This window comes from Pogona vitticeps, chromosome ZW-PAR (assembly GCF_051106095.1).
Source record: "Pogona vitticeps strain Pit_001003342236 chromosome ZW-PAR, PviZW2.1, whole genome shotgun sequence".
In the NCBI taxonomy this organism is placed as follows: Eukaryota; Metazoa; Chordata; class Lepidosauria; order Squamata; family Agamidae; genus Pogona; species Pogona vitticeps.
The window spans coordinates 11,030,314-11,056,710 of record NC_135800.1 but is presented as its reverse complement, the minus strand read 5'-3'; the positions used below and the strand labels follow the sequence as shown (position 1 = coordinate 11,056,710).

Here is a 26,397-nt window from a genome sequence, read left to right as displayed (position 1 = left end):
TGGAGCAGAACGGAGAGCCTTGGACGGAATAGGCTCTGACCTCCCGACGGACCGCTCCCCCAGTTGGAGGAGGTACTCACTCGGGATGACCGCCGTGTCCCCCGGAGGCGCCGTGACGGTGACGGGAATGTTCACCGTGGCCGTTTTGTCCAGAGGCGGCTGCCCCATGCGAGTGACGTTCCTCTGGTTGTCAGCATCCTCTGGCTGTTCAGGCACCCTCTGTAGGCAAGTGCTGGGCAAGGTGTGCAGAGGTGCGACGGGCACACTCCCGCCAGGCTCTGTCTCCCCTGGGCCTGCCCTGAGGGAGGAGAGCAGGGATTCAGGACAAAAGCCGCTTGCACCAGGCATTTCACCGGGTCTTCGGGAGAGGCAGAAGAGGGGCCAGACTCTGCCGCGCGGGTGGAGCACATACCCCCACCCCCACCCCATCCTTTAAGACATTCTTCAATATCCCTTGAAGGGGCCGCTGCATCTCCTGCACAGTCCAGCGGCCAGAAAAGTGTCCCCACAGGCTCCCAGAGCTTGCTCTCTAAGGGCATTCTTGGCGGTGGACTGGAAACCGCCTTTGAAACAACCCAGAGGTCCTTGGGGTGATCGGGCACCTGGGATGCCAAGCGTTGCTCAAGGTGCCAAGCCCGATCCCTCCAAGAGAGGCGAACCCTTGGGCAGATTTTGGGAGTCTGGCCTGCAACCTAGTGCGTCTTCACCATCCCGCTTACTCCAGAACCAAGCGCTTTCCAGATCTGTGGATCGCTTGGCTTCACCTCAGCCCGTTTTGCCCCAGAGCCGGTCCTTGAGCCGCCATTTCCCGCAGAGCTTCACACCCTCTCGTGAAGACCTCCAGGTTCTGCTCCTAGGCTAGGGGGCTCTCACGCTCACGCCACTTTCCAGAAGAACCCACTTGGACTGGCCTTGTAGGATTCCCGACCAAGGCTCAGGAAATGTTCGGCGGGAACCGGATTTGCTTCAGGAGCAGTCTGTAGGCACCACACGGAAGAGGTGGGCGTGGGTTCAGGGGCCCTGGAGCCGTCAGAGCCTGGGGGTTTTCAGGCAGCGCACAGCAAAGGATCTTTCACGGGTCCTGCTGATTAATTAATTGCTTGTGGAAGGCAAAGAGCTCTCCTGTGCATCACTAAAGCTCAAGGACCCTTCCAAGTAAGAACATGCCCTTGCAGGGGGCGCCAGGCCACCAACATGCAGACATTTGCCTCATTCATCCTCTCTGAGCAACAGCCGCAGCAGCAGCAGCAGCTCAAGAGGATCCGTTCGTTCCCAGAGTTTGCATCTGAAGGTCCAACCCCCTCTCTCCATCTCTCTGTGTCTGCCTCCACTCACACACACACAACCCAGGGCCCTTTCCTCCAGAGGGTGGCGTTGCCAAAGCAGTGCCCTCCCCGTGGCCGAGCTGAGCCCCTTGGCCGGCTCACCTCGGCTGGTGATTCCTCAGCTCCTTGTCCCCCAGCTCGCCCTCCTTCTCCCCGTTCTCTTTCTCGACAGACTCGTAGGTCGAGAGAGCCTTCTGCCTCATCCGGTGCCGACGGTGGGGTTCTTCGCCGCCTTCTCCCTTGGAGCCCGGCTCTCCTTCCCGGTTCCCCGGCCGGGAGCCTCCTCGGTGCCGCGAACGACGCTCCGTCTTGGCTCCGTTGACCGTCCCGTTGCCTTCCCTGACTTGCCGCTCGGCTGAGTGGCGATGGCCACGGTGGCGCCGGTGTTCCCTCTCGGCGCCCTCCTCCATGGAGCCACGGCGGTGATGCCGGCGACCTCCCTCTTGACCTCGGTTGTGCTCCCCTCTCCCTTCCCTTCCGCCGCCCTCGCCCTCTTTGCTGCGGCTCCGGTGGGGACGGTGGCATTCCTCTTTATGGTTCGGGCCCGATTCCCCATTCTCTTCCTTGGGTGGGCTGATCTTTTCATGCTCTCCTCCTTTGTCTTTCTCTCGATGTCGGTGGTGTCTCCGGGCTCCCTCAGCACCCTCGGGTGCAGGAGCCTTCCCCTGTTCTGGCGCCTCCTGCACATCAACGGGGCTTAGCTTACTGACATGGTTGTTGCGTCCATCGCTCCTTGGTTCAACCACCAGGGGGCGGTCCAAATGAGTCTTCATGTCCGGACGGATGTGCAGGTTGGTGGCATAGCGCACGCGCTCTTCCGGATCCAACTCATTGTAGAGCGCTTCACAGCTGGCCCGGTTTTTAATCCGAATCTGGCTGGTCCTCTGCTCCCACACCGATTTAGATTTGGAAGAGTTCTGTTGCTTGCTACAGGAGAGAGGAAGAGGGAGGAATGGAAAGGAAGGGAGGAAAGAGAAGCAGAAGATGGGAATGAGGGAGGAAAGCCGCAGAGAGGAAGAGGTCATTACCATCTAATTGGGGGCTAAATCGGCGAGAAGTTGATCAAAGTTCAAGAGGTGATTAAAGACAGCCAAATCAAAGGGTCAAGGGCAGGACAGAATAGCCGGACGAATACACAAATGCAGGTGAAGCTGGAAGGGAAACTCTAAGATGAATCTGTCCCTTTGCAGCGGTTTGGAGAGTCAACTGCTGTGGAGGGCCAAAACGTCTGCAGGTCACACTCCATGAATGAAAGCCAACCCATACAAAAAAAAGCCCATCATTTGCCACCTCGCCCCCTCTTTGCCCGTCCTTCCTCCGACTGCCCTGCTCATGGTCCAAAAACCGTACTTCCCTCGTCTCCCAAGCCCTTTTCTCTTGAGTTGCTGGCCTTGGTCGTAAGAGCTGCCTACCGGTTTAAACGGGCAGGAAGCCGAGCCTCCCCCTTTTCTTCCAGGAGAGACTAGACGGGTTCTGAACGCCTTCCACAGCACGAGCACATGCAGCTCCCTTCATGCCTTTACGATGAACTGTTGGGAGGCCCTTTACGTAGTCTATGGACTGGGGGGGGGGAGATTAAAAGAGAACGTTTGGGCTGCTCTGAGGCCGTGGCCGAGCTCCAGGCCGATCCCTCCCTCGGCCTACGCCGAAAGGAGAACCTTGACCTGACAGACAGAACATGGGAGAAATCAAGGCTGGGCCCCACAGAGGAGATGCTGCTCTGTGCCTATGGCCTTTAGAGCCAACGCTCATGGCCTGCCCCCCCCCCGCACGCCAGGAGGGCCAAAATGCCTCTGCTGCCTGAGCCGTGAGGGTTCTGGCCACCAACTGCTCCACTGACAGCCGGTTCCCAAGGGAGTCCCCGGTTATTAAAAAGCAGGCGAGACCTTTTAACAGGATCCCTCTGGGAAGCCTAAAGGCGATTCAAGATCCATAGAAGCAAGCAACACATTTCGACAGGGACCGCGGAGAAAACAGGAAAGCGGCAGAAAAACATCAAAAAGCCAAGAGAAGGAAGAAAGAGTCAATGCAATACTACGACTGCTAGCAGCCACCACCGCAGCAAATTAGAACGACAAATCCATTAGTCACAGGACAACCTAGAGCAGATGGTCCCCAACGCTGGGCCTCCAGATGTTCATGGACTTCAACTCCCAGAAATCCTGGCCAGCAGAGGTGGTGGTGAAGGCTTCTGGGAGTTGTAGTCCAAGAACATCTGGAGGCCCAAGGTTGGGGACCACTGACCTAAAGGACCCCTTGAAACGGCTGGATCAAGCCACAGGGATCTCAACCACCTTTCAAACTGATTTCTCAGTAGGCCAGGGGCCTTCCAGGCTTGTCACAGGGCGTTTCCTCCCTCCCTCCTCTCCGGACACTCCTGCGCTTGTCCTGGACACTCCTCGGCCGCTGACCAGGGGCAGAATGGACAGCGGAAGGAAAGGGAGGCTACCCTTTTTCTCCCCTTCAGTCTTGGTTCCACTGGACTCCGTTCTTGAGTTTTGCGTTATTTAAACATTGGAGCTACTGTTAAGTGTCAGGCTTAAGCAAAAAGTCCGAAGAGGGATACTTGAGGAACAATGGCGCCAGGTGTGGTCTCAGTGGAGCCCTTGGAAAAGCTACTTTTTGGACTCCAACTCCCAGAATGCCCTGGGGGACCTCTGTCAACAGAGGTGCAGAAAGGCCCTTGACAGGACTGCCCCTGGGAGGCAACGTGACCGCCAGCACACCTCGGCCTTCCAAGTCTTCAAACTTATTTATTTCTGCTACAGATTCGGCAACTTTGAGATTTCGGAGAAGCATAGAGTAACGAGGTTGGGAGGGGACTCTGAGGCCATCAAATCCACCCCCCTGCTCAAGTCAGAAACCAAAGCAGATCTGCCAGGGGGTTGTCTAAGTTTCTCTTGAAGGCCTTCAGCGTTGGAGCGCTCATCGCCTCTCGAGGTCACAGGTTCCACTGTCGTACTACTCTAACAGTTAGGACATTTTTCCTGATATTCAGCCGAAATGTGGCTTCCTGTTTCGACAAGATGTTTGGAGACGTTTTTTCTTTTTTTCCTCCCTGGTCCCAACCTTCTCATCGTCATCTCCAGTCTCACAAACACTCCTGTAGAACTTGAAAGCTCATCTTCTGATCACGTTTTAGTAGTCCAGTGGAAAAAGGTGTGGAATAAAGAATAATGTGTCTGCAGGGGTTAAGGAAAATTATTGTGAAGTAATATGGAGACGTCATTTAACCCCAGTGAAACTGAATTTAATAAATAATGAAGTACTGTACCACCCTCACGTTGGAGATGTAAGAAAGAAAGGGGCACACATGTACATATGAGGCGGACATGTGAAATGAGGCCGAAGGTCGATGACATTCAAAGAGATAAAGGAAATTATAGGTATTGTTACAGGAAAGGGTCCAATGATAGCCTTCTTAAAATATGTTTGGTAATATCAAACTAGAATGGGGGCGGAAAGGGATTAATTATTATTATAGTAACAGTTGCAAGATTGATATCTGCAAGGAACTGGAAGAATAATAACCAATTTAATATGGAGGACTGGTGTAAATAAATGTGGAAAATGACTATCAGTGACAAATTGGAAGTTAGAAAAGGGAATATTGAAAGTAAATCATTTTAAGGAGATATGGAATGTTTTTCTAATACAGGTACTATATTTGGGTACGTACCCCAGGACGAGAATCGTTGTATTTTTTGGTGAGAAATGGGAAATGTAAATTTAAAAGGAGGCAAAAACAAAGTACTGTACCAAGGGCGGAAGAGAGCACTGCCGGTGTGGTGTCTGTTGGATTTGAAACTGAGCTTATGTTTTTGTTGTTAGTTACGTGGATTTCGATTGTTGCCTTTTTATTACAGTTTATTCTTTTTTTAAAAAAATTAAAAAAACATTTTAGTAGTCCAATCCATGCACGACATAACCCTAATTCAAAGAACCCTGGAATCATTTGAGTCGGGAGGGGCCTCGAAGGCCACTGAATCCAACCCAAAGCCGAGCAGGTCTGACCGGTGGCTGATTCCACGGGATCGTGATGTTATATTTCCCAAAAGTAACTTTTCCAAGCTTTGCTTCAATCTACTTTCAGAACAGGCATTTTGCTTCAGTCTATTTTTTTAAAAAAAACTTAGCCTTGTTAATCCAGAGATGACCTTTCTACTTCTGTTTAGGTAAAGGTTCCCCTTGACATTTAGTCTAGTCCGACTCTAGGGCGCGGTGCTCATCCCCGTTTCCAACCCACAGAGCCAGCGTTTGTCTGTAGACAGTTTCCGTGGTCACGTGGCCAGCGCGACTAGACATGGAACGCTGTTAGCTTCCCACTGAGGTGGCACTTATTTACCTACTTGCATTTTTTCATGCTTTTGAACGGCTAGATTGGCAGGAGCTGGGACAAGCGACGGGGGCTCCCTCCGTCGTGTGGATTCAATCTTACAACAGCTGCTCTTCTGACCTTGCAGCATAGAGGCTTCTGCGGTTTAATCTGCAGCACCATCACATCCCTCAAACATGTGTTTAAGAGTAGCTCAATGTCAGCATTTCAAAAGGTGGATTAAAGGAATCAGATCTTATTTTCGTTCCTTTTGAGTGTTCCTCCGGTCCATCTTGGTCTTTCTAAATCCCATTTCTAAAATCAGGGTCTGAGCACATGCCACGGACTCCAGTTTCTAAGAGTTCACTTGCACCTTTGGCCACGCTGCCGTCCACCAGAGCAGGTTAGGGAGCGTGGGCCCCACCAGGTGCTGCTGGCCTGGAACTCCCGTCCGCCTCAGCCAGCAGAGCCCGTGGTGAGCAACCCGGGGAGTTGCAGTCCCGTGACATCTGGAAGGCTGCCCTTCGCTCCTTCTTGCCTGACATCTTGCAGTACCTTTGCTGATTCTGCTTGTCCTTCTCCAAAAAACAAAAAATGAGAGAGAAAGAGAGAGAGATTGAGAGAGAGAGATTGAGAGAGAGGGAGAGGGAGGGAGTGAAAGTGACAGTCAAGAAGCCATCCTGGTAGAACGGTCCCTCAGAAGCAGCTGGAGAAGATCCTCAGCAACTTTTCAGCACCTCCCTGAAGAGGTGCAAAGGGTCATCGGCAAAACTCTTGCCCGCAACGCCTGGGCCTGCAACGCTGGAGGAGCTCCGAGATGGAGAGCGGCTGAAGCCGGAGGTGACAGCGGTCCGAGCCGAGGGCCTTCTGGACTGACTCCCCTGAATTCTCGCTGATAGGGAGGGGGGGGGTTACAGCTGGGACGTCGTCCTCCTGAGCAGCGACGGTCTCCTCTTTGTGCCGTGGGTGGTTCTTCAGAACAGCCTCCTCTTGCGTTTTCTCCTCTTTCGGGCAGGGTTCCCGCCCCCCTCTGCCCTGAACAGGAAGTGGAGAGGAAGACCCAAGCTGGCTGCTCCCAAACGGACTCTGCCTAACCTTTTCCTGGCCACGGCGCCAGGCGCCAGGCGCGAGGCAGCGCTCAGGGCGAGGCGGCGTGACTGCCCGGTGGTCCCAATCCCCACAGCGACCGGGCTGGCGCCATCTCCCCGGACCAGACGGGTTTACTGGGCATTGAAGCGACGCTCCTCGCCCCAACTGGCCACCCAAAAGAGAGTGGCTCTGAAGGAACACAAGGAGGGCCACGCTGGATCCAACCCAAGGGACGTCTAATCCAGCACACAGGGCTCCCACGCCAAACAGGCCCTGACCCTCTGGGAGGACCAGAAGCGGGGCAGGAGTGAAACAGAACCCTCTCACGCCTCTCCCCCAGCGCTGGGACCCATCGCCTCAATGCTGGGGGGCGGCATGGCACTGCCACCGCCGCCACCATTCACGGCTCCAACTTCCATTTCTTCCTCTGACTCCCTTTTCTCAGCGGCTCACGTGGGCATCCACGACCGCCACCTCTCATGCCAGGGAACGGGGTTCTTTTAATGCCCACAGTTTAGCTTCCGGGTCAGTTGGGGACCTTTGCCCCCGGGGTCCACTCTGGCCTCTTGGGTATCATCCCAACCATCCGAGCGACCAACGCCCCAAGTCCGTCCCTCCTTTCTTTTGCCCAGGGCTGGTGTCAGGGTGGCCAACCTCTGGCGCCTGGTGGCCTTGCAGCTACGGCATCTCTGCCATCTTCTCTGAACATCTCAGCAGTGAAAGTGGCGGGCGACCATCCCGCGCTTGCCTTCTCCCTCTGGGGAGAGGCGTGCTCGGTTCCCAGACCCCCGGCAGTAACCGAATGCTCAGGGACCAGACGAGGAAGAGGAGGACCGAGATGGCGACCCTTTTAGGGATGGTAGGGATGCCAGTAGCCTCTTCCCCCCCCCCACAAGGGCACCACAGGTTCGGGGGGGGGGGGACTGACTGCCTCTCACTCAACTTCTGCCTTGCTCTCCCCCCCCCCGACACCATCGCCGGGTGGGTGGATGGGAAAAAACAGGGCAAGGAGAAATCCTTCAGATGGGAGTAAGAGAGAGGAACCAAACACATCACTTCGACTCAAGACAAGGCATAGAACAAGATCACAAAGGTCAAAAACGGAGGAGGTGATGGCGGAGGCAGGAGGGCGAAGGAGAGACAGCAGGAGGATCATGCGAGAGCACAGAGAGATGAGGGAGGCGAGGGGAGAAGGCACACAGGACGCCACACGACGACGGAACGGCTGCGGAGCAACCCACAAACAGGAAGAGGGCAAGGCTGGTCTGCTCCGGGTGCCATCCGACTGCGCCGCCATGAAGCCGATGTCTAAAGCAGAAGGGAAGGAAGGAAGGAAGGGCGCCCGGTGGAAGGAGGGTCTCCTTCCGTATGTGTCTATATATCATATATATTATGTATATATCATATATATCATATATATATACCATAAATCTATTGACTGAATATTGTACACAGAGGGGCAACTCACGGTGAATTTACGCTGGAGACCGACGAGCTGCGAGAAACAGTACTTCGAGTTTGCTTTACAAAACTGCACATGCAAGAAACAGAAGAACAAAAAAGTGAGAGGGAAAAAAGAAAATAAAAAAAAATATCAAGTCCTCAACAGAATTTAGGAACCCGGACGGAAGGCTGAGAAGGAGGTTTTTGTACAGGTTTGGTTGGGGGGTCCCGTCAGCAGGAACATGCGCCAGAAAAGGATCCCCAGCAGGCTGTGAGGAAAGACGGGTGATGGGAGAGACCCCCCGCCTGCTGACTGGAAAAGGGAGGCAAGAAAGATCATCGTGAAGCCAACCCACCCACCCAAACGTTAAGCGGCAATAAAATGGACACTGTACAAAAGGGGAACTGAAGAGATAATATACTGGAACGCTTCCGTTGACCATGCTTGTCCATATGCAAATACAGAACATCGACGGATGCCTCTGCAAGGTGTCGTTATAGGACTTACTCTGTGCTCAACAATGCATTGCTTAGCTCAGAAGAGATAGCTGGGGCGGGGGGGGGGACAGGGAATGACAACTGCAGGTTCCAGCAGCTCTCTCCAATGAAGCCCATGGGGCAGGGGCCATCCATCAACACCTGGGAAGGTCCTACTTGGCCCCAGCGTGGCTGAACATGTTTGGATCTTGGTTGCCACGATCCAAACCTCACAGAATTACAGGACTTTGCCTTCTTTTTGCCAAGGTGTATTGCTGAATTTATATCCTACCTTTTCCACCAAAACCAAACCAAAGGTGCCTAACAATGGTCAAAAAGAAGGTTTATATACAACACCTTGGTTCACAGGTCACATAAAACAAGCAAGTGAACCGAAGGCACATTTCAAGAACACAGCGAGGAAAACAAACCCAAGCCAAACCCGGTAGCTGGCATCCAGTCAGCTAACATGCCATGGGCTTGGCAGAGGAAGGAGGAGAGGGAGAAGCCGGTTCAGCAAGCCAGCCAGCCAGCCCTCACGGAGCTGGCCTGCAGTGGTCTGCCCTACCCCTGCCCTCTAGCACCCATGGGGTAAAAGAGGAGGCGCTCCCTGGAAGATCCTGCGGACGTACCCTTGAACAGCCGGTGTGTCCGTGGGACCACCTATGGGCTCTGCATCCTGGGGCCTTCCCGCTTTCTATCCTGAAGGACATCCCCCCCCCAAAAGAAAGTCTGTGTGTGGGGTGTTTGAATTAGAATAGTTCACATGCATTCCCCATTTTTCCAAAAGTGGACGTTCCATCCGATTCAGATTTTATTTTCTGTGTTTATTGTCACTGCGGCTGGTGCTGCTGTTATTTTTGGCATTTTTGGCCCCCTGTGCTGCTGAACGCTGCCGCTCCCCTGAGAACCTCTCCAGGTTGGCCACCCTTGATCTCTTGAGTAGATGCCTCAGTGATTCTCACTAGACCCGACGGGATTCCTGACTCCCACTCGTTTACCCAGAACAGGAGGTGCACAGTGCCTCATGCCTTTTATGGCAAAACACTGGCAAGAAAAAAAAAGGCGGGGAGCCAGAGCGGATTTTGGAGGGGGACGGCTGGCTCTCCGCTCAGGTTGGGTCTTCCAGGGGCTGGGATTTTTTACAAAATTCTTGTTGTGTGCCTTTTGCACCAGGCGCTGATTGGTAGACCTTAAGGGTATTAGCAATAAAACACACATAGAAATCAACCCAAGAAGATCCCATAAGCAACTCTGCAATCATTTTTTACTTATACTTTACTGACAATTAACTTTTTGGCTTTTTCTCAAGAGCCTTCAAGGCAGACAAATCTTGAGCGAAGAGAAGTTCCCACCGGTAGCAGCCGAAATTAAAAAAAAACTGGAGAGCACCTTTCCTTTTTCCCCCTGAACCAGTTGGATCAAGTGTCTTTTGAGATCCCCCCTCAGCCGATCCTTCCATGGCTTCCTCCGCCGTGAAGGACGTGAGACATGCTCAGGTTTTCTCACCAATACGAGGTGGTTTCCACGTGCAAAACGCAAGCTGTTCTGCGTGAAAATTAAAGGCTTTGGGGACACCACACACACTTCTGTGCAAAAAATGCCCATTTTCCCGCCTCGAAAAGTTCTGAAGCGGAGAAAATGGTTCAAAGGGTATTATTTTCGGTTGAGAAGTTTGCATTGCTTCAAGAGGCTGCTTCAAAACACCCAGACGTCTCCTCGATCAGAGGTTTCCAACCTTGGGTCCCCAAAGGTTCCCGGACTACAACTCCCAAAAACCCTGGTCAAGCATGGTCAGGGGTGGAGGCTTCTGGGAGTTCAAGCACATCCAAGGACCCAAGGTGGTGGTGGGGGTGGTGGGGACACCACTGGATGTTCCTTTTCAGTAAAACACCAACAAGCCAAGCGGGAAGCTTCCCCCCCCCCACGGTGCTTTGGGCCCCTGTCGTCACGGCTTGGGCAATGAGACGGTTCGACACGTTGCAGTGATGGGGCTCCGCTCCATGTCTCGCTTCCACGGGTACAAGGGGCTCAGCGATGGTGAGCCAAAAAGCCAGGGGGGTCAAAGGAAGAGAACAGAGAGAATGGACGGGTGCACCTGCTGGAGTCACCCCACCACGTTCAGCCACAGGCAGACCCACCCGGGACTCCCAGGCGCCAGCTCGGAAAGGGGCAGGAAAGTCTGTCCAGATTCAAAGCTACTCAACAAATAAAAGCTAAACTTTCTGCTGCTCCCACCCGGCTTGCCCTGGGATGGGTCTCCGAAGGGCACAGCACTTCCCTGAGACTCCAGCGGGCACCCTGGGGCCTGTCCACCATCCCCTCACCTGTCCAATAAAGGCAGCAGAGGCCGGGGGGAATCTTGGGGTATGAAGGTGAGCCCTGAATGTTGCTCAAATTGGCGGCTCCTTGGGCTCACAGGGAAAGAAGGCCCTCCAGGTGCACACGACAATGCCACAGTGCCAGTATGCATCTTATTGGCAGACCGACACAAAGGGATGTTACACGTGGGCTGGAAGTCACAGCCTGGCCAGGTTGCCTCCCTGAGGTTGTCCGCGGAGGTCCTAGGCAAGAGGGAAGATGTGGCAATTCACTCCACCTCCGCCTCGCTGCCTACAGGCAGGCCAGCCCCTGGGGGAGGACTTTTGGGCACAACCCCCCAAGTGCCCATTCTGAACATCTCCAGCGACATAAGGCTTGAGTCCGTTTGGCAGCCCCAAGCAGAGACCCACCGAGAAAAAAATAATAAAACAGCAGAACGGTGTGAACGTCACAATTCTGAAGTGGAGTCAATGGCTCCCTTTGCATTGAGACCACCCGTTGGATTTAGACCCATGACGTGTCAATTGTTAATAACAGTACCCACACAAAGTGTGGCGAGACTATGATCCTTCAGGGTCCCCCAAACAAGCACCCAGGTCCAGCTTTTCCACATGTGCCAATCTGGTGTACCCATTTAGTCAAGGCAATCAATCGAGAAGGCGCTCTAACGTCTTCCGAACGAGTAACTGGAAGGCTGCGGTCTAAGGAGCTTAGATCTGTAGATGTCTAATCCTCTTAGTATTGTGATGGAGCGCTGCTTAATCATGTAATTCACTTCTGGAAACTGGATTTAGAAAATCCTGGGAATGTTACTACTTGGAAAGAAAGAAAACACTGGTTTGCTAAACATGCCGGAAACGAAGCTATTTGTGCAGGTTTTCTCTGGGTAACCCCACTGACCCTCTATTGAATGGGCCACAGGCGTCCTAGGGCATAAATGCAAATTCCTAGTTCCAGTGAGAGTAGACCCACTGAGTAAACTGTTGAATGGCAAAGCCAACCCTAATATAAACGCAGTTGATTCGATGAGTCTGTTCTTGTTGGGACTGTCAGCAGTTTGAAATCTCCTACACCATCTATAAATACTGATTAATTAATCGCTCCTCTTTTGTCGCTTTTATGGAAGCCACGAGCAGTGAACAGAAACAGGGGTCACTGTCTAATCGGGCTGGTCTTTCCTTTCTTGGAAATGGTGATGCACAATTTGGTTGGAAATGGTCGGCATCTGCGTAGTGTCAGGCGAAGACTAGAAGTAACAAGCTGAAGCAAGAGATCCCCATGACTTTCTGTGCCTTCTCGGGTCACAGGACAGTCTAGTGACTTCAGCGCATAACCTGCTTAGAGGCAAGAAATGAGGGCATTGAAATTCTGAGTTTCAAGAAGAGATGCTCACAATTCTTGTGGATCTCCTCTGTGTGCGTCTCTCTTTCTCTCTCTCTCTCTCTCTCTCTCTCTCTCTCTCTGTCTTTGGAACCAGGGCTACTCAAGACAAGCTGATTCTGCTCCCACCTCTATCACAGGGACAGAAGCTGAGTGGAGCAGCAGCTGAATCTTGCTTCTCTGCTGGTGAAGGGACAGCTTTACCTTTCTTATGTGAGTCAAGCGGGGGCCGGGGGAATAGGACATGCGGGCAAGGGAATAGCACCCCCCAACTTGGGGGTGCAGCAGCAGACCAGGTTAGGGGACTAGGGCAGGCCCCCGGGTTCATGCTACTCCATGTTTCTGCCCCTCAACCCACCAGATGGGTGCGTGCTACCAACTGAACAAGCGCTGCAGTGCCACAGCGCTAGGCTAGGGTGTATCGGGTGCGCAGACCAACGCGAGCCTCTGCGAGAGGCCTGCTGGAAGGGTGCCACCTGGTGCGGGGGCCCTTAGGCCAGACTGCTTGCTTGGTGGCGTCTCCCAAAAGCAACATTGGGAGAAAGAAGCCAGGTGAGACAGCCACCCAGTTCAGGCTAATACAGGCTATCATCATCATCCGTAGGGGTGACTCATACAACGGATGAGTCCCAACGATGGGGGTATTCATATACGAATACGAATATCTCTGCACAGGCAGTGTTAACGAGGGTCCAGCCTTATGAGGCCGGACAGTCCACCGCGGACGGTGCAATTTTAGTAATGGCTCCGCAGCGCACGATCCGCTCACCACACTACAACCTAGCAGCGAGGTTTGACATTCGCAGCGGATCGGTGAGAGGACCGTCCGGCCCCATGGGGCTGGACCCTCGTGAACGCCACCTGTGTGGGGATATTCGTATACGAATACCCCCCCCATCTCTAGTCCCAACAAAGGCAGGTCGAATGAATAAGTGTGACTTCTTCTTCAGCCAACACTTCAGTCCCATGGATTCAGTGGGTCTACCCTACTGGGCACAAACTAAGCCTAGCCCTTGATCACTAGCCCAGGAAGAGGATCATGCCTGGGCATTGGAGGGGGGGTTAATCCAAGAGAAGTGGCAGCAGTGATGATGGTGGTACCCTCTCCAGAATTTACCACTTGAGGTAGATGTCAGCTTAAAGGGGGGGGGGGCAGCCTGGATCCGAGATCCCACTGCAAAGCCACCCGCCCGACTACACAGAGGTGCCACTATACAAGGTGCGAGAGACGTCTGTGCCTGCGAACAGGAGACCGTATAGGGTGAGACGTCGCCTGAAACCTCGGCACTGGATAGCTCGGCCATGTTGGCTCCTCCCACGGGAGACCCTGAATGGGGGCCCCGTCACAGCGTGTGCTCACTCCTCTGGACTTTTATTACTTCACTGAAACGCACTGAAATGCGCAATGGAATGGGTGTTGCCTTGCACAGCATGCATACATTACTGAAACAGCGACTTGGGTTGGGCATGTTGTAAGAATGGCTGATGGTCGGATTCTAAAAGATCTCCTGTATGGAGAATTAGTGCAGGGAAATCGCCCCAGAGGGAAACCCCAGCTGCGATACAAGGACATCTGCAAGTGGGATCTGAAGGCCTTAGGAATGGACCTCAACAGATGGGAAACCTTGACCTCTGAGCTTTCAGCCTGGAGGCAGGCGTTGCACCATGGCCTCTCCCAATTTGAGGAGACACTTGTCCAGCATGCCGAGGCAAAGGGGAAGTCACAAAAGCAGCAAGAGCAGGGAGCTGGACAGGGGACAGATTGGATTTGTCTTCAGCGTGGAAGGGATGGCCACTCTCGAATTGGCCTTCTCAGCCACACGAGACGCTGTTCCAAGTCCTCCATGCAGAGCACACTATCATCATCTCTTGAGACTGAGAGATTGGCTATTCTATTCTATGCACAGCAACCTTGGAAGCAACAATTCACAAGGAACACCATTCATTGTAACTGGTTAATCTTTTTTTAAGTAATGAGGGTGTAATGAAGTTACATTCTAAAAGCCACATGATGGGTTGGAACAAAGTTCACTCTATTGGCAGAAGGAGAAAAGCTGTCTCGATGTTCCCAAAAGTTACTTTGGAAGGGCATTTGGGGAGAAAAGTTCCAAACTTCATACCCTTCCGTTATCAGTCCTAGGCGATCTAGGGGACCACCGTTTTTGCACCATCCTTGATTTGTTTTGGCACGGATTTTCACAGCGCAATAACAGGATCTGCCACTAGAGGGACCCCAAAGATTTCCCTGAATGTTTCCGTTGTGCTGGTGACGCTACAACTTGCTAAATAATCAAATAATAAAAATAATGAACTCAGAACTGCAGAAGACCCTTGGAAGCATCGGGTCCAGCACCCCCTGCCAAGGAGGACCCGTGGGGGGAATCAAACTCCCAACCTCCGGCTCCGCAGCCAGAGGCCTTAAACCACTGAGCTACCCAGCCCTTGTTAATAATGCAGAGCACAAAGACCTGCTGTAGTGAATGGGGGTAACGACCACGACAACAGGCACGTGACCAGATCAGAATAAGAAGCAATGCAAGAAGTTCCCTTTTTGGGGGGAACGTAACCCTCTGAGCTCTGCTTGTCTTGCAGTGTGGAGGTAGGGAAGACGTCTATCGAACCCTCGCCCGGCATGGTTGTGGCGGGTACATGAAAAGAGAGAATCCGGGACCCCATTTCTTAAATAATAAAATGAACCCTTACGCGGCAATGGAAATGTTAGCGGCCGACAGGGGGCTGACATCCGCCACCTCCTTGGCCTTCTGCAGGGCCAGCTTCTGGTTGGTGGCCTCCTCCATCTCCTCTTCGTCCTGTTGGGCAAGACAAGAAGCGTAAGAGCAAAAAGGTCTTCTGAACGCGGCAACGGAATTACAGCCGACCGAGGCCAGCCCGAGGCCTTTGGGTCTCCAAACTGGAACAGCCGAGGGTATCGCTGCCCACCCAGGTCTGAGCCCAGAGTACTTGAGGGCATCCAAGTTCTACAGCAGGACCCCAGCATTCCCCACCCCACCCCGTGGATGCTGAAAAACGTGGCACGCTATGATAATAGTTCAACACTATACAAAGCAGGGTCTCTGGCCCCCTCTAGTGGCCCGTTCTGGAAAGGGCAGGGTGGAAATCCATTTCTCTAGCAAGCTCCATACATGCCACTGTCCCGGCCTCCCTCTAGTGGCCAGCTCAAGGAACATCATCATTTTATAATTAATTTCTCTTTTAATATTTTCAGTATTTTCTGACTGTGGATAAGTGAATCAGTGGGGACTGCTTTCATAGATATGGGTGTGTGTGTGTGTGTGTGTGTGTGTCCCTATACTGACATAGGCGACAGGAAGCCCCACCTTGCTATCCTGACGGTAAAAGTACATCTTTCAGCGAATCATTTCCGGCTATTCATGATATGCCTAGCTGACCGCCTGCCTCCCTCTACCAACCGGAAGGACTGGCCCGGAAGTGTTTTGAGGCACATTAAGAGGCAGACCAGCTGGCTGCCACGATCAGCAAGTCTGGAGCTCTGTCTGCAGAGCAGAGGCTGGAGAGGGAGTTCCAATTCCTCACCCTGCCTGCTGTGGGAAAAGCCAGCCCACGTCGCTTGGGGCAGCCAGCCCAGTCCCACTGCAGACCTCCAAAGAACGGGGAGTCTCCAAGCTTGACCTCTGCAATGCAGTCTATGTGGGGCTTCCCTTAAGGCCGATGTAGAACCTTCCAAAGGTCCCAAATGCAGAGGCCAGACGGATGGCTGGGGGGAGGAAATCCAGTCACATCACCCCGACTCTGGCCTGCCTGCACTGGTCACTGGTTTGCTTCTGCACCCGATTTAAAATTGTGGTTCTAACATATAAATCTGTAAACAGTTTAGGTCTTTGCTAATGAAATGCGGTGCGTAGAATTTATGTCAGATGCCCTCCCTTCTGGCCCTTAAAAAACACCTCAAAACCCAGGTTTTTTAAAGATGGTTTTGGAAAGGGTCTCTCCAATTAACTTGGGAAGAAGAGGAAGAAGGAGGGACATACACCGTACCGAGCAACATTTATTCTGCTGCCGGTCTTGCTAATTGTAATGAGGAAGTTAGTTTGCAGTAATTAATTTTATATATAATCCATGTTTTATATAAAGTTTATGTTGTAAACGACCCAGAGCAGTCATTTGTTAGATGGGTGGTAGTGAGGGAGGGAGGGAGGGAGGGAGGGAGGGAGGAAGGAAGGGGAGGGAGGGAGGGAGGGAGGGAGGGAGGAAGGAAGGGAGGAAGGAAGGAAGGAAGGAAGGAAGGAAGGGGAGGGAGGGAGGGAGGGAGGGAGGGAGGGAGGGAGGGAGGAAGGAAGGAAGGGGAGGGAGGGAGGGAGGGAGGGAGGAAGGAAGGGGAGGGAGGGAGGGAGGGAGGGAGGGAGGAAGGAAGGAAGGAAGGAAGGAAGGAAGGAAGGAAGGAAGGAAGGAAGGAAGGGGAGGGAGGGAGGAAGGAAGGAAGGAAGGAAGGAAGGAAGGAAGGAAGGAAGGAAGGAAGGAAGGAAGGAAGGAAGGAAGGAAGGAAGGAAGGAAGGAAGGAAGGGGAGGGAGGGAGGGAGGGAGGAAGGAAGGAAGGAAGGAAGGAAGGAAGGAAGGAAGGAAGGGGAGGGAGGGAGGGAGGGAGGGAGGGAGGAAGGAAGGAGGGAGGGAGGGAGGGAGGGAGGGAGGGAGGGAGGGAAGGAAGGAAGGAAGGAAGGAAGGAAGGAAGGAAGGAAGGAAGGAAGGAAGGAAGGAAAGGGAGGGATGGAGGAGGGAGGAAAGAAAAGAAAAGAAAAGGAAGGAAGGAAGGAAGGAAGGAAGGGGAGGGAGGGAGGAGGGAGGGAGGAAGGAAGGAAGGAAGGAAGGAAGGAAGGAAGGGGAGGGAGGGAGGGAGGGAGGGAGGGAGGAAGGAAGGAAGGAAGGAAGGGGAGGGAGGGAGGGAGGGAGGAAGGAAGGAAGGAAGGAAGGAAGGAAGGAAGGAAGGAAGGGGAGGGAGGGAGGGAGGGAGGAAGGAAGGAAGGAAGGAAGGAAGGAAGGAAGGGGAGGGAGGGAGGGAGGGAGGAAGGAAGGAAGGAAGGAAGGAAGGAAGGAAGGAAGGAAGGAAGGAAGGGGAGGGAGGGAGGGAGGGAGGAAGGAAGGAAGGAAGGAAGGAAGGAAGGAAGGAAGGGGAGGGAGGGAGGGAGGGAGGAAGGAAGGAAGGAAGGAAGGAAGGAAGGAAGGAAGGGGAGGGAGGGAGGGAGGGAGGGAGGAAGGAAGGAAGGAAGGAAGGAAGGAAGGGGAGGGAGGGAGGGAGGGAGGAAGGAAGGAAGGAAGGGAAGGAAGGAAGGAAGGGGAGGGAGGGAGGGAGGGAGGAAGGATGGAAGGAAGGAAGGAAGGAAGGAAGGAAGGAGGAAGGAAGGAAGGAAGGATGGGGAGGGAGGGAGGGAGGGAGGGAGGAAGGAAGGAAGGAAGGAAGGAAGGAAGGAAGGAAGGGGAGGGAGGGAGGGAGGGAGGGAGGATGGAAGGGAAGGAAGGAAGGAAGGAAGGAAGGAAGGAAGGAAGGAAGGAAGGAAGGAAGGAAGGAAGGAAGGAAGGAAGGAAGGAAGGAAGGGGAGGGAGGGAGGGAGGGAGGAGGAGGAAGGAAGGAAGGAAGGAAGGAAGGAAGGAAGGAAGGGGAGGGAGGGAGGAGGGAGGAAGGAAGGAAGGAAGGAAGGAAGGAAGGAAGGAAGGAAGGGGAGGGAGGGAGGGAGGGAGGAAGGAAGGAAGGAAGGAAGGAAAGGAAGGAAGGAAGGGGGAGGGAGGGAGGGAGGGAGGAAGGAAGGAAGGAAGGAAGGAAGGAAGGAAGGAAGGAAGGAAGGAAGGAAGGAAGGGGAGGGAGGGAGGGAGGAAGGAAGGAAGGAAGGAAGGAAGGAAGGAAGGAAGGAAGGGGAGGGAGGGAGGGAGGGAGGAAGAAGGAAGGAAGGAAGGACAGGAAGGAAGGAAGGAAGGAAGGGGAGGAGGGAGGGAGGGAGGGAGGAAGGAAGGAAGGAAGGAAGGAAGGAAGGAAGGGGGAGGGAGGGAGGGAGGGAGGGAGGAAGGAAGGAAGGAAGGAAGGAAGGAAGGAAGGAAGGGGAGGGAGGGAGGGAGGGAGGGAGGAGGAAGGAAGGAAGGAAGGAGGGAAGGAAGGAAGGAAGGAAGGAAGGAAGGAAGGAAGGAAGGAAGGAAGGAAGGAAGGAAGGAAGGAAGGAAGGAAGGGAGGGAGGAGGAGGGAGGAAGGAAGGAAGGCAGGAAGGAAGGAAGGAAGGATGGAAGGAAGGGGAGGGAGGGTGGGAGGAAGGATGGAAGGAAGGAAGGAAGGAAGGAAAGGAAGGAAGGAAGGAAGGAAGGAAGGAAGGAAGGAAGGAAGGAAGGAAGGGGAGGGAGGGAGGGAGGGAGGGAGGGAGGGAGGGAGGAAGGAAGGAAGGAAGGAGGGAGGGAGGGAGGGAGGGAGGGAGGGAAGGAAGGAAGGAAGGAAGGAAGGAAGGAAGGAAGGAAGGAAGGAAGGAAGGAAGGAAGGAAGGAAAGGGAGGGATGGAGGAGGGAGGAAAGAAAGAAAAGAAAAGGAAGGAAGGAAGGAAGGAAGGGGAGGGAGGGAGGGAGGGAGGGAGGGAGGGAGGAAGGAAGGAAGGAAGGAAGGAAGGAAGGAAGGAAGGGGAGGGAGGGAGGGAGGGAGGGAGGAAGGAAGGAAGGAAGGAAGGAAGGAGGGAGGGAGGGAGGGAGTGAGGAAGGAAGGAAGGAAGGAAGGAAGGAAGGAGGAAGGAAGGAAGGAAGGAAGGAAGGAAGGAAGGAAGGAAGGAAGGAAGGAAGGAAGGGGAGGGGAGGGAGGGAGGGAGGAAGAAGGAAGGAAGGAAGGAAGGAAGGAAGGAAGGAAGGAAGGAAGGAAGGAAGGAAGGAAGGAAGGAAGGAAGGAAGGAAGGAAGGGGAGGGAGGGAGGGAGGGAGGAAGGAAGGAAGGAAGGAAGGAAGGAAGGAAGGAAGGAAGGAAGGGGAGGGAGGGAGGGAGGGAGGAAGGAAGGAAGGAAGGAAGGAAGGAAGGAAGGAAGGAAGGAAGGAAGGGGAGGGAGGGAGGGAGGGAGGGAGGAAGGAAGGAAGGAAGGAAGGAAGGAAGGAAGGAAGGAAGGAAGGAAGGAAGGAAGGAAGGAAGGGGAGGGAGGGAGGGAGGAAGGAAGGAAGGAAGGAAGGAAGGAAGGAAGGAAGGAAGGAAGGAAGGAAGGAAGGAAGGAAGGAAGGAAGGGAAGGAAGGAAGGAAGGAAGGAAGGAAGGAAGGAAGGAAGGAAGGAAGGAAGGAAGGAAGGAAGGAAGGAAGGAAGGAAAGGGAGGGATGGAGGAGGGAGGAAAGAAAAGAAAAGAAAAGGAAGGAAGGAAGGAAGGAAGGAAGGAAGGAAGGAAGGAAGGAAGGAAGGAAGGAAGGAAGGAAGGAAGGAAGGAAAGGGAGGGATGGAGGAGGGAGGAAAGAAAAGAAAAGAAAAGGAAGGAAGGAAGGAAGGAAGGAAGGAAGGAAGGAAGGAAGGAAGGAAGGAAGGAAGGAAGGAAGGAAGGAAGGAAGGAAAGGGAGGGATGGAGGAGGGAGGAAAGAAAAGAAAAGGAAGGAAGGAAGGAAGGAAAGAAGGAAGGAAGGAAGGAAGGAAGGAAGGAAGGAAGGAAGGAAGGAAGGAAGGAAGGAAGGAAGGAAGGAGGAAGGAAGGAAGGAAGGAAGGAAGAGGTCAGCCACTTCTGAGTGCACTCCATCTAGGACACCCAGGAGAGCTTGGCCAGAAGGGTCACCCAGGGTGTTGCGCACTCACCATCACACCGCTTTGAGACCAGACCGCCTGGTCTGCATTTTGAAGCGAAGCAGACCCAGGCCGGTTAGGGCTTCGATGGGAGCCCACCAGGGAAGGCCAGCCACAGCTCAGTGGCAAGAGGAAGGCCTGCTTTGCCCTCCCCCAAGGTCCCTGGTTCAAGTCCAGCATCTCTAAGGAAGGCCCGGAACAAACATGCTTGGAGAAACCCCAGAGAGGCGTAGGTGGCGACCAGGCGGGGCGAGATGAACGGCACTCGCTATGAGCCCACTCTCAACAAACCTTTTTTAAAAAACAAAGCAAAACACACACACACAAAAATCCCAATGTCTGCATTCACGGCTACTGTAAAGGGCGACAGGTCTAATCACAAAGCACCAAACGCTAAGGGCAGAAAAGAAGCCAACTGCAAATGTGTCTCAATCAATCCATCAATCCATCAAACGTGGCAAGCCAGGCAAGGTTCAGAAACATGATGTGAATGACATGAGGTTCCCATCACAGCTTGTGTCGGTTCTTCCATTTTACTCCCTAGAAAGACTTTTGCTGTTGTTGTTTAGTCGTTCAGTCATGTCCGACTCTTCGTGACCCCATGGACCAGAGCTTGCCAGGCCCTCCTGTCTTCCACGGCCTCCCGGAGTTGGGTCAAATTCACGTTGGTCGCTGCGATGACACTAGAAAGACTACATTGCCTATATGACAACATTTCTCCCTCACTGACTTCTGAAAACAAAGGCTGCTTTCTCTCTACCAATGGACTAGCAGGTATCTAATGAGTGAATCTTTGCTGTGGTTCATCAACGAGGAATCCATGCCAAACTAAATGAACAACGGCTCATTTAACCATTACACAAAGTCAATATTTCACAGCTGCCAACTTCCAGCTCATTTATCAATGTGCTATTAAACAAGGGGCTAGTTCAGATGTTCAGAAACGGCCTCTCTTCTCATGCCCTGCATACCCTCTTTCCCCGAGAATAAGACCTATCCTGAAATCAAGCCCTAGTACGGTTTTTTCAGGATGCTCGTCATGTAAGCCCTACCCCCAAAATAAGCCCCAGTTAAGTGAAACCCTGCCCTCCACCCTTGTGCAGCAACCAGAAGACAATGACAGGACTGTAAAATAAAACATATCCTGAAAATAAGCCCCAATATATATTTTTGAAGCAAAAATTAATATGAGTCCCTGTCTTATTTTTGGGGAAACACGGTATTCCCCAGAGCAGTAGCTTCCAACCATTGGTCCCCAGATGTTCTTGGACTACAACTCCCAGAAGCCTTCACCACGAGCTGCGCTGGCCAGGATTTCTGGGAGTTGTAGTCCAAGAACATCTGGAGGGCTAGGGTTGGGAGCCGCTGACTTGCAGGGGGAAAGCCAGAAGGAGAAGCTTCTGACCCTCTCGGGTTGAAGGGCAGCCGTCATGTGGAAGCTGCGCCTGGGGATATGCAGCACTCCGCCTACTGAGTCGCTTCCAACTTATGGCGAGCTCATGAGTTTCAAAGTCTGCGAGATGCTCAGGGAGGGTTTTACCGTTTCCAGGCAGTGAGTTTCTATGGCTGAAGAGAGATTTGGAACTGGGTCTCCAAGTCCTAGCCGGGCCTGGAACTCTATCCAGGACACAGTGCAGTCTTCTGCTGACGAATGACCCTACCCACGACCCCTTCACCGCGAGCAGGCTGGGGCAGCTTGTGAGAACTGGTGTGAGCGAGGTCTGGATGGGCCCAGATCCCCACCTGTTTTACAAGAACTGGATCTCATCAGACGGCTGTACGGTTTTAGGCGGCCTTAATTCCTCAGCCTCCTGTGCTCCTGGGCACACAGGAGGAGCGATCAACCTGGGTGGGGTGCTCAGCACCACCTACACAATGACTCCAGATGGCACTGCAGCTCCCCAGACCAGCCAGACCAGAGAAAGGCTGTCCCTCAGGCACCAAAAAAAAAAGAGAGAACATCCTTCCAGGACATGGCCAAGAAAGACGTGATGTCTCCCCTGCGGTGGATCGTAATCCATGGGAATTCGAGGGCCCAATTCCCCCCCCCTTACATGTCTGCCTCTCTTTCTGGTAAGGTCAGTCAGGCTCTGAAGAGGTTTAATACCTTTCCCAGATGCGAGATCCAGGTATGTCGGTGTTTGGCTTTACTAGGGTGACTTTTCAGAACAATCCCTGTTTGCCTTTTCTTATTTAAGTTTTATGCAGTCTACCATCCGTGGCATTTTTATGTTCAGCTTTTAGGAAAGTTTGCCCAATCACCCAATAAACCCAAGCGTAAATGCACAAAGAAAAGGAACAGGGCGCTGTCCGGGTTCTGCTCCTTGCTGGCCTCCAGCCGCTGCCTGCGGCCACTGCCTGCCGACGCTTCTGATCTCAATTCGCCTTGAACGTGTCTCTGGCCAGCCCTATCCTTGGGGAGAGGGAGGCCGCCGGGCGTCCTCAACAGAAGATGCTGTGTATCAGGAAAAGCCGAGCCGGGCCAGGGGCGAGGGGGCGCCTGGGTGCGTTTTGACTGGCCGTACTGGAGGCTTCTGGGAAGCAAAGAACGGGCTTTCCCAAGACCTGCAGGTCCCGAGTGACCCATGTCACCGTTATAGGGTTCGTTGAATGGAGGTTTTCTGCCTTCTGTGGTGAAATCAATGAACCAGGCTCAGGTTTTACACACCTTGTTCTGAAAGAATGGGGGGGGGCGGAGAGGGGAGGGGGGCTTTCTCAGAATACCATTTGCTGTTCACCTCGGGCAACAGGATGTCTCAGGTTCTCTCTTTTGAAGGAAACCAACGCCATGAGAAGTGCAACGACAGGCCCTCGTGACTGCGGGAGGTGCGCGTTTGTGCGGGACGTGCCCTCGTCTTTACTCAGTCATCAGCCTCACGCCTCTGCCAGGTACGCCAGGGCATCGAGCCTCCCTGCCCCCCCCCCTCGGCCTCTTGAGAGAAGCAAGAGCGATTTTTGGATCCGTGGCCTCAATGAAAGAGAGAGAGCCTTTGAAAGGAAGGCGGGGGATTGATCTCTGCTTTCGGACCTATCCATAAGGGATCGCCCGCCGTTGCAAACACCAACGAAGTTAACGGGGTGGCCTGCTGGCTTCTGAAATATTTGCAAGGAGAAACCCGAAAGGTGGAAGGATGAGCCGGGCCTCCTCTCCGGACCCTCTCCTTCTGCCCGGCTTCCGCGGGGAGATGCTAACATGTGGCTGACAGCGACCTCTCGTAAAACTCGTAAACAGGAAGCCAGCCACGGGCATAATTTAGGGCAGGAGGAAACTGCAGGTGGAACAACATTTGCCCTCTCCCAACGCCGTTGCTCAAGAAGACTTGGCGAGGTGCAAGGCAGGTCCAAGCCTGGACGCTTGCCCAGGACCGTGGCCAGAGGAGGACACCTGCCGGCTCTGCGTGTGGAGATTCGGGCGGGAGGAAGACCCTCTTATCCAGAAAGATGGGCACTTTGTATTCCTCCCTCCACCCCCACCCCGCCCTTTTCTCTAAACTTTTCAGGTGCAAAGGATGCGGGAGAGAACGTGGGGCCCTAAGAAGAAATGTTAGGGCCTGGGCAAACCGGCTTTGGGTAATGGAGGCAGGTCTTCCAGAGAGGAAGCGCAGCCAGACTTTTCGATCACCAGGGATGTTTAGCTGCCTTGGGTCCTTTTTTAAAAAGAAAAGCAGGATAAAATATCTTAAATAGATAAGCAAGCAAACAAACAAACAAACAACTCGATTTGTCAGGTTTTTCTGATCTTTCTAAGCTTGGGTGAAACCCTTGTAATCACCGATGGAAGGGATATTCCCAACAACAACAGATTAGCTATCCTTGCAGCAGTCAAAATTATTCTGAGGGGGTCTTGGTAACAAAGAGGGAATCAGGAGCCATCAACCTGGCAAAAGACCAGGCTTTGTCGCAGAGGACAACTCCTGCAATTGGCCCGTCGTCACAAATCAACCCAAGGAGGGTTGGTGGGTTTTTCGTTAAGTGCCTTTGAGAATGTGGTTGTGTAAACTGTCATGATGCGCACCCACGTTTCGAAATTAACCACCGGATCACCAGTTGTGATCCTACAGTCCGCCTGTTGCTCCACACCCTTCCTTATTCACGGTCCATCTCTTGTCATGAACAACTATGGGGATTTCAGAATCCTTGGAGTATGGATGCCATTCTCCGGAGTTCTCCCTGACCGACAGACAATGCACGGCCACCTCAGGGTGGCTCACCTGGGAGGAAAGGCATGGATGAGGCCTTGGAGCTTGGCTGAGCCAGGCCAAAATGGGGAATTATGGGAAAGGAAGGGGGGGAAGGAAGGAGAGAAACGAAAAAGGAACGGGGCGGCGCATTCAAGAATCATAAAGGAAACGACCAAAAGCTAATGGAACGCTTCACACTCTCTCCCCCCCCCCATCACCTTGGTCAGTTCTTGTGCGTTGGCCAGGTTGTCCACAGCGATGGCCAAGAAGACATTCAGGAGCGTATCTGATTCATCCGTTAAGGATCTTAAAAGGTTTTCTTCACACACGTACGCAGTTAAAAGTATCTCAGAAGCCGCAGGTCTCTCAAGAGCAGAAACAAATGGCACGAGATCAACCGGCATGCACACCAATCATTTCAGTTACACACAGGAGGAAAAAAAACATCTATGGATACACGATGTCCGAGAATCTTGGACAGCACCTAAATAAGTGAACTAACTGGTCAGATCAAGAGAAGGGAGGCCGTGAGACAATCGATTTATAGAGAGGTTGAGTCAATTTTGATGTTTGTTCAAAGGACAGAGGCCAACGCAGGAGAAAACCCAGAGCTTGAATACGTGGATTTTGGATCGTGAATCTCAAAACACCCTGTAATTATGGCGGGGGGAAGAAAGGGGGGGAAAGCTCTGGGTACATCGTCATTATTTCTTTGGGACCATTTCATTATTAAACTAGTTTGAATTGGTTAAGGATGATATTAATCACAGAACAAAGTTGACAATACATAGCGGTATTTGTTATACGTGCGACAGATGGTTTGTAAGACTGTGTGTTATAAGGATGGTTCCTTCTCCTTTGTAAATAATGAAAATATCACAAATGAATAATTTAAGTTGCGGGAAGGGAAAGGACGAGGCTGAAACGGTAGGCTGAACTAGGCCACGAGGCGATTTTCCTCCAACGGTCTGGCCTCCGATGTTTGCAGTCAAAAGACGGAGACAACACCGTGGTTGAAAACCAAGGGGCTGGCTTGAGGCTTTGGCACAGTGACAGCAGACCCACCGAAATTAACGCAGGAATTACAATCCCACCCATTTCAGTTCATGGAGGCGGGCCAGAAGTTTTGCACAACTCGCTGCAGCTAATTGCAGCTGGTTGACAAGGTGCTGGCACGTCCAGCCGTCCCAGGCCCGGTCATATGGCGGATTGCGCAACTAAGATCTATTCTGGTATGTTGCCAATTAGTCACAATTAGCCACAGGGAAGTGACGGAGAGACACCATCCAGACTCTGGCTGCTCTTTATTGATTCGATCCATTCTATTTCTACCCTGCCTTTCCTCCAAAGCCCTGAAGATGGAGGACGTGGCTCTCCTGCCTTCCCCTTTTCGCTTGCCTAACCACCAGAGGAAGTAGGTCAGGCAGAGAAAAGAAAGACCCTCTCTCTCTCTCTCTCTCTCTCTCTCTCTCACACACACACACACACACACACACACACCACACACACACACACACACACACACACACACACACACGCTTGATGGCCTAAGGAGTACTCTGAACCGGGGCTTCCCCGATCCTAGTTCAATGGTCAAGCCACGACCCCACCCTGGCTCCAAAGGACACCGACAAGACGGGGGGGGGGGAGGGAGGGAGGGAAGAGAAACCCTTCATGCCCACTCACAGGCGGTGTCTCTGCATTGCCCCCAAAATGTACCCGTTTGAGAGCAGGGCTGGACGGCTGCTGCTTGCGGAGGTCCCTCCAATCCTCTGCAAAGGGGTTCTACAGCACAGGGGCTACGGAGCTCTGCCGGAGAATGAGAAGGACCGCCCCATGCCAACGGCAAAGGCTCTCCAGCAGCCCCCCCGCCCCCCCGACCAGCGATGAGGCTTTGGGGTGACAGAGCTGGGCAGGGCAGCTGGCTGAGCCGCTGAATGCCGGCCGCCAGGAGTCTGACCGCTCCCCCCCCCCCCGGCCAGCCTCCTGCAAGAAAAGCCAGCCTGTGTAGCCCTGGGCCAACTGCACGGCCCCAGAGCAAACCCAGACGAAGGAGATGGGGAAAACGGCAGGTTCTGAGTCTAGTAGAAAAGGCCGATTCTGTCTGTCTTGCCTACA

At 53.2% G+C, this 26,397-nt stretch overlaps 1 protein-coding gene across 1 annotated transcript in view; it reads right to left on the bottom strand.

Moving 5' to 3' along the window:
* Window positions 1-26,397, bottom strand: part of CACNA1B (calcium voltage-gated channel subunit alpha1 B) — a 239,660-nt gene that overhangs the window by 58,558 nt on the left and 154,705 nt on the right. Inside the window, 4 exon segments of the mRNA XM_078382858.1 lie at window positions 81-298; window positions 1,428-2,252; window positions 15,055-15,161; window positions 24,498-24,565. Of these exon segments, the coding sequence (XP_078238984.1) occupies window positions 81-298; window positions 1,428-2,252; window positions 15,055-15,161; window positions 24,498-24,565 (1,218 nt within the window).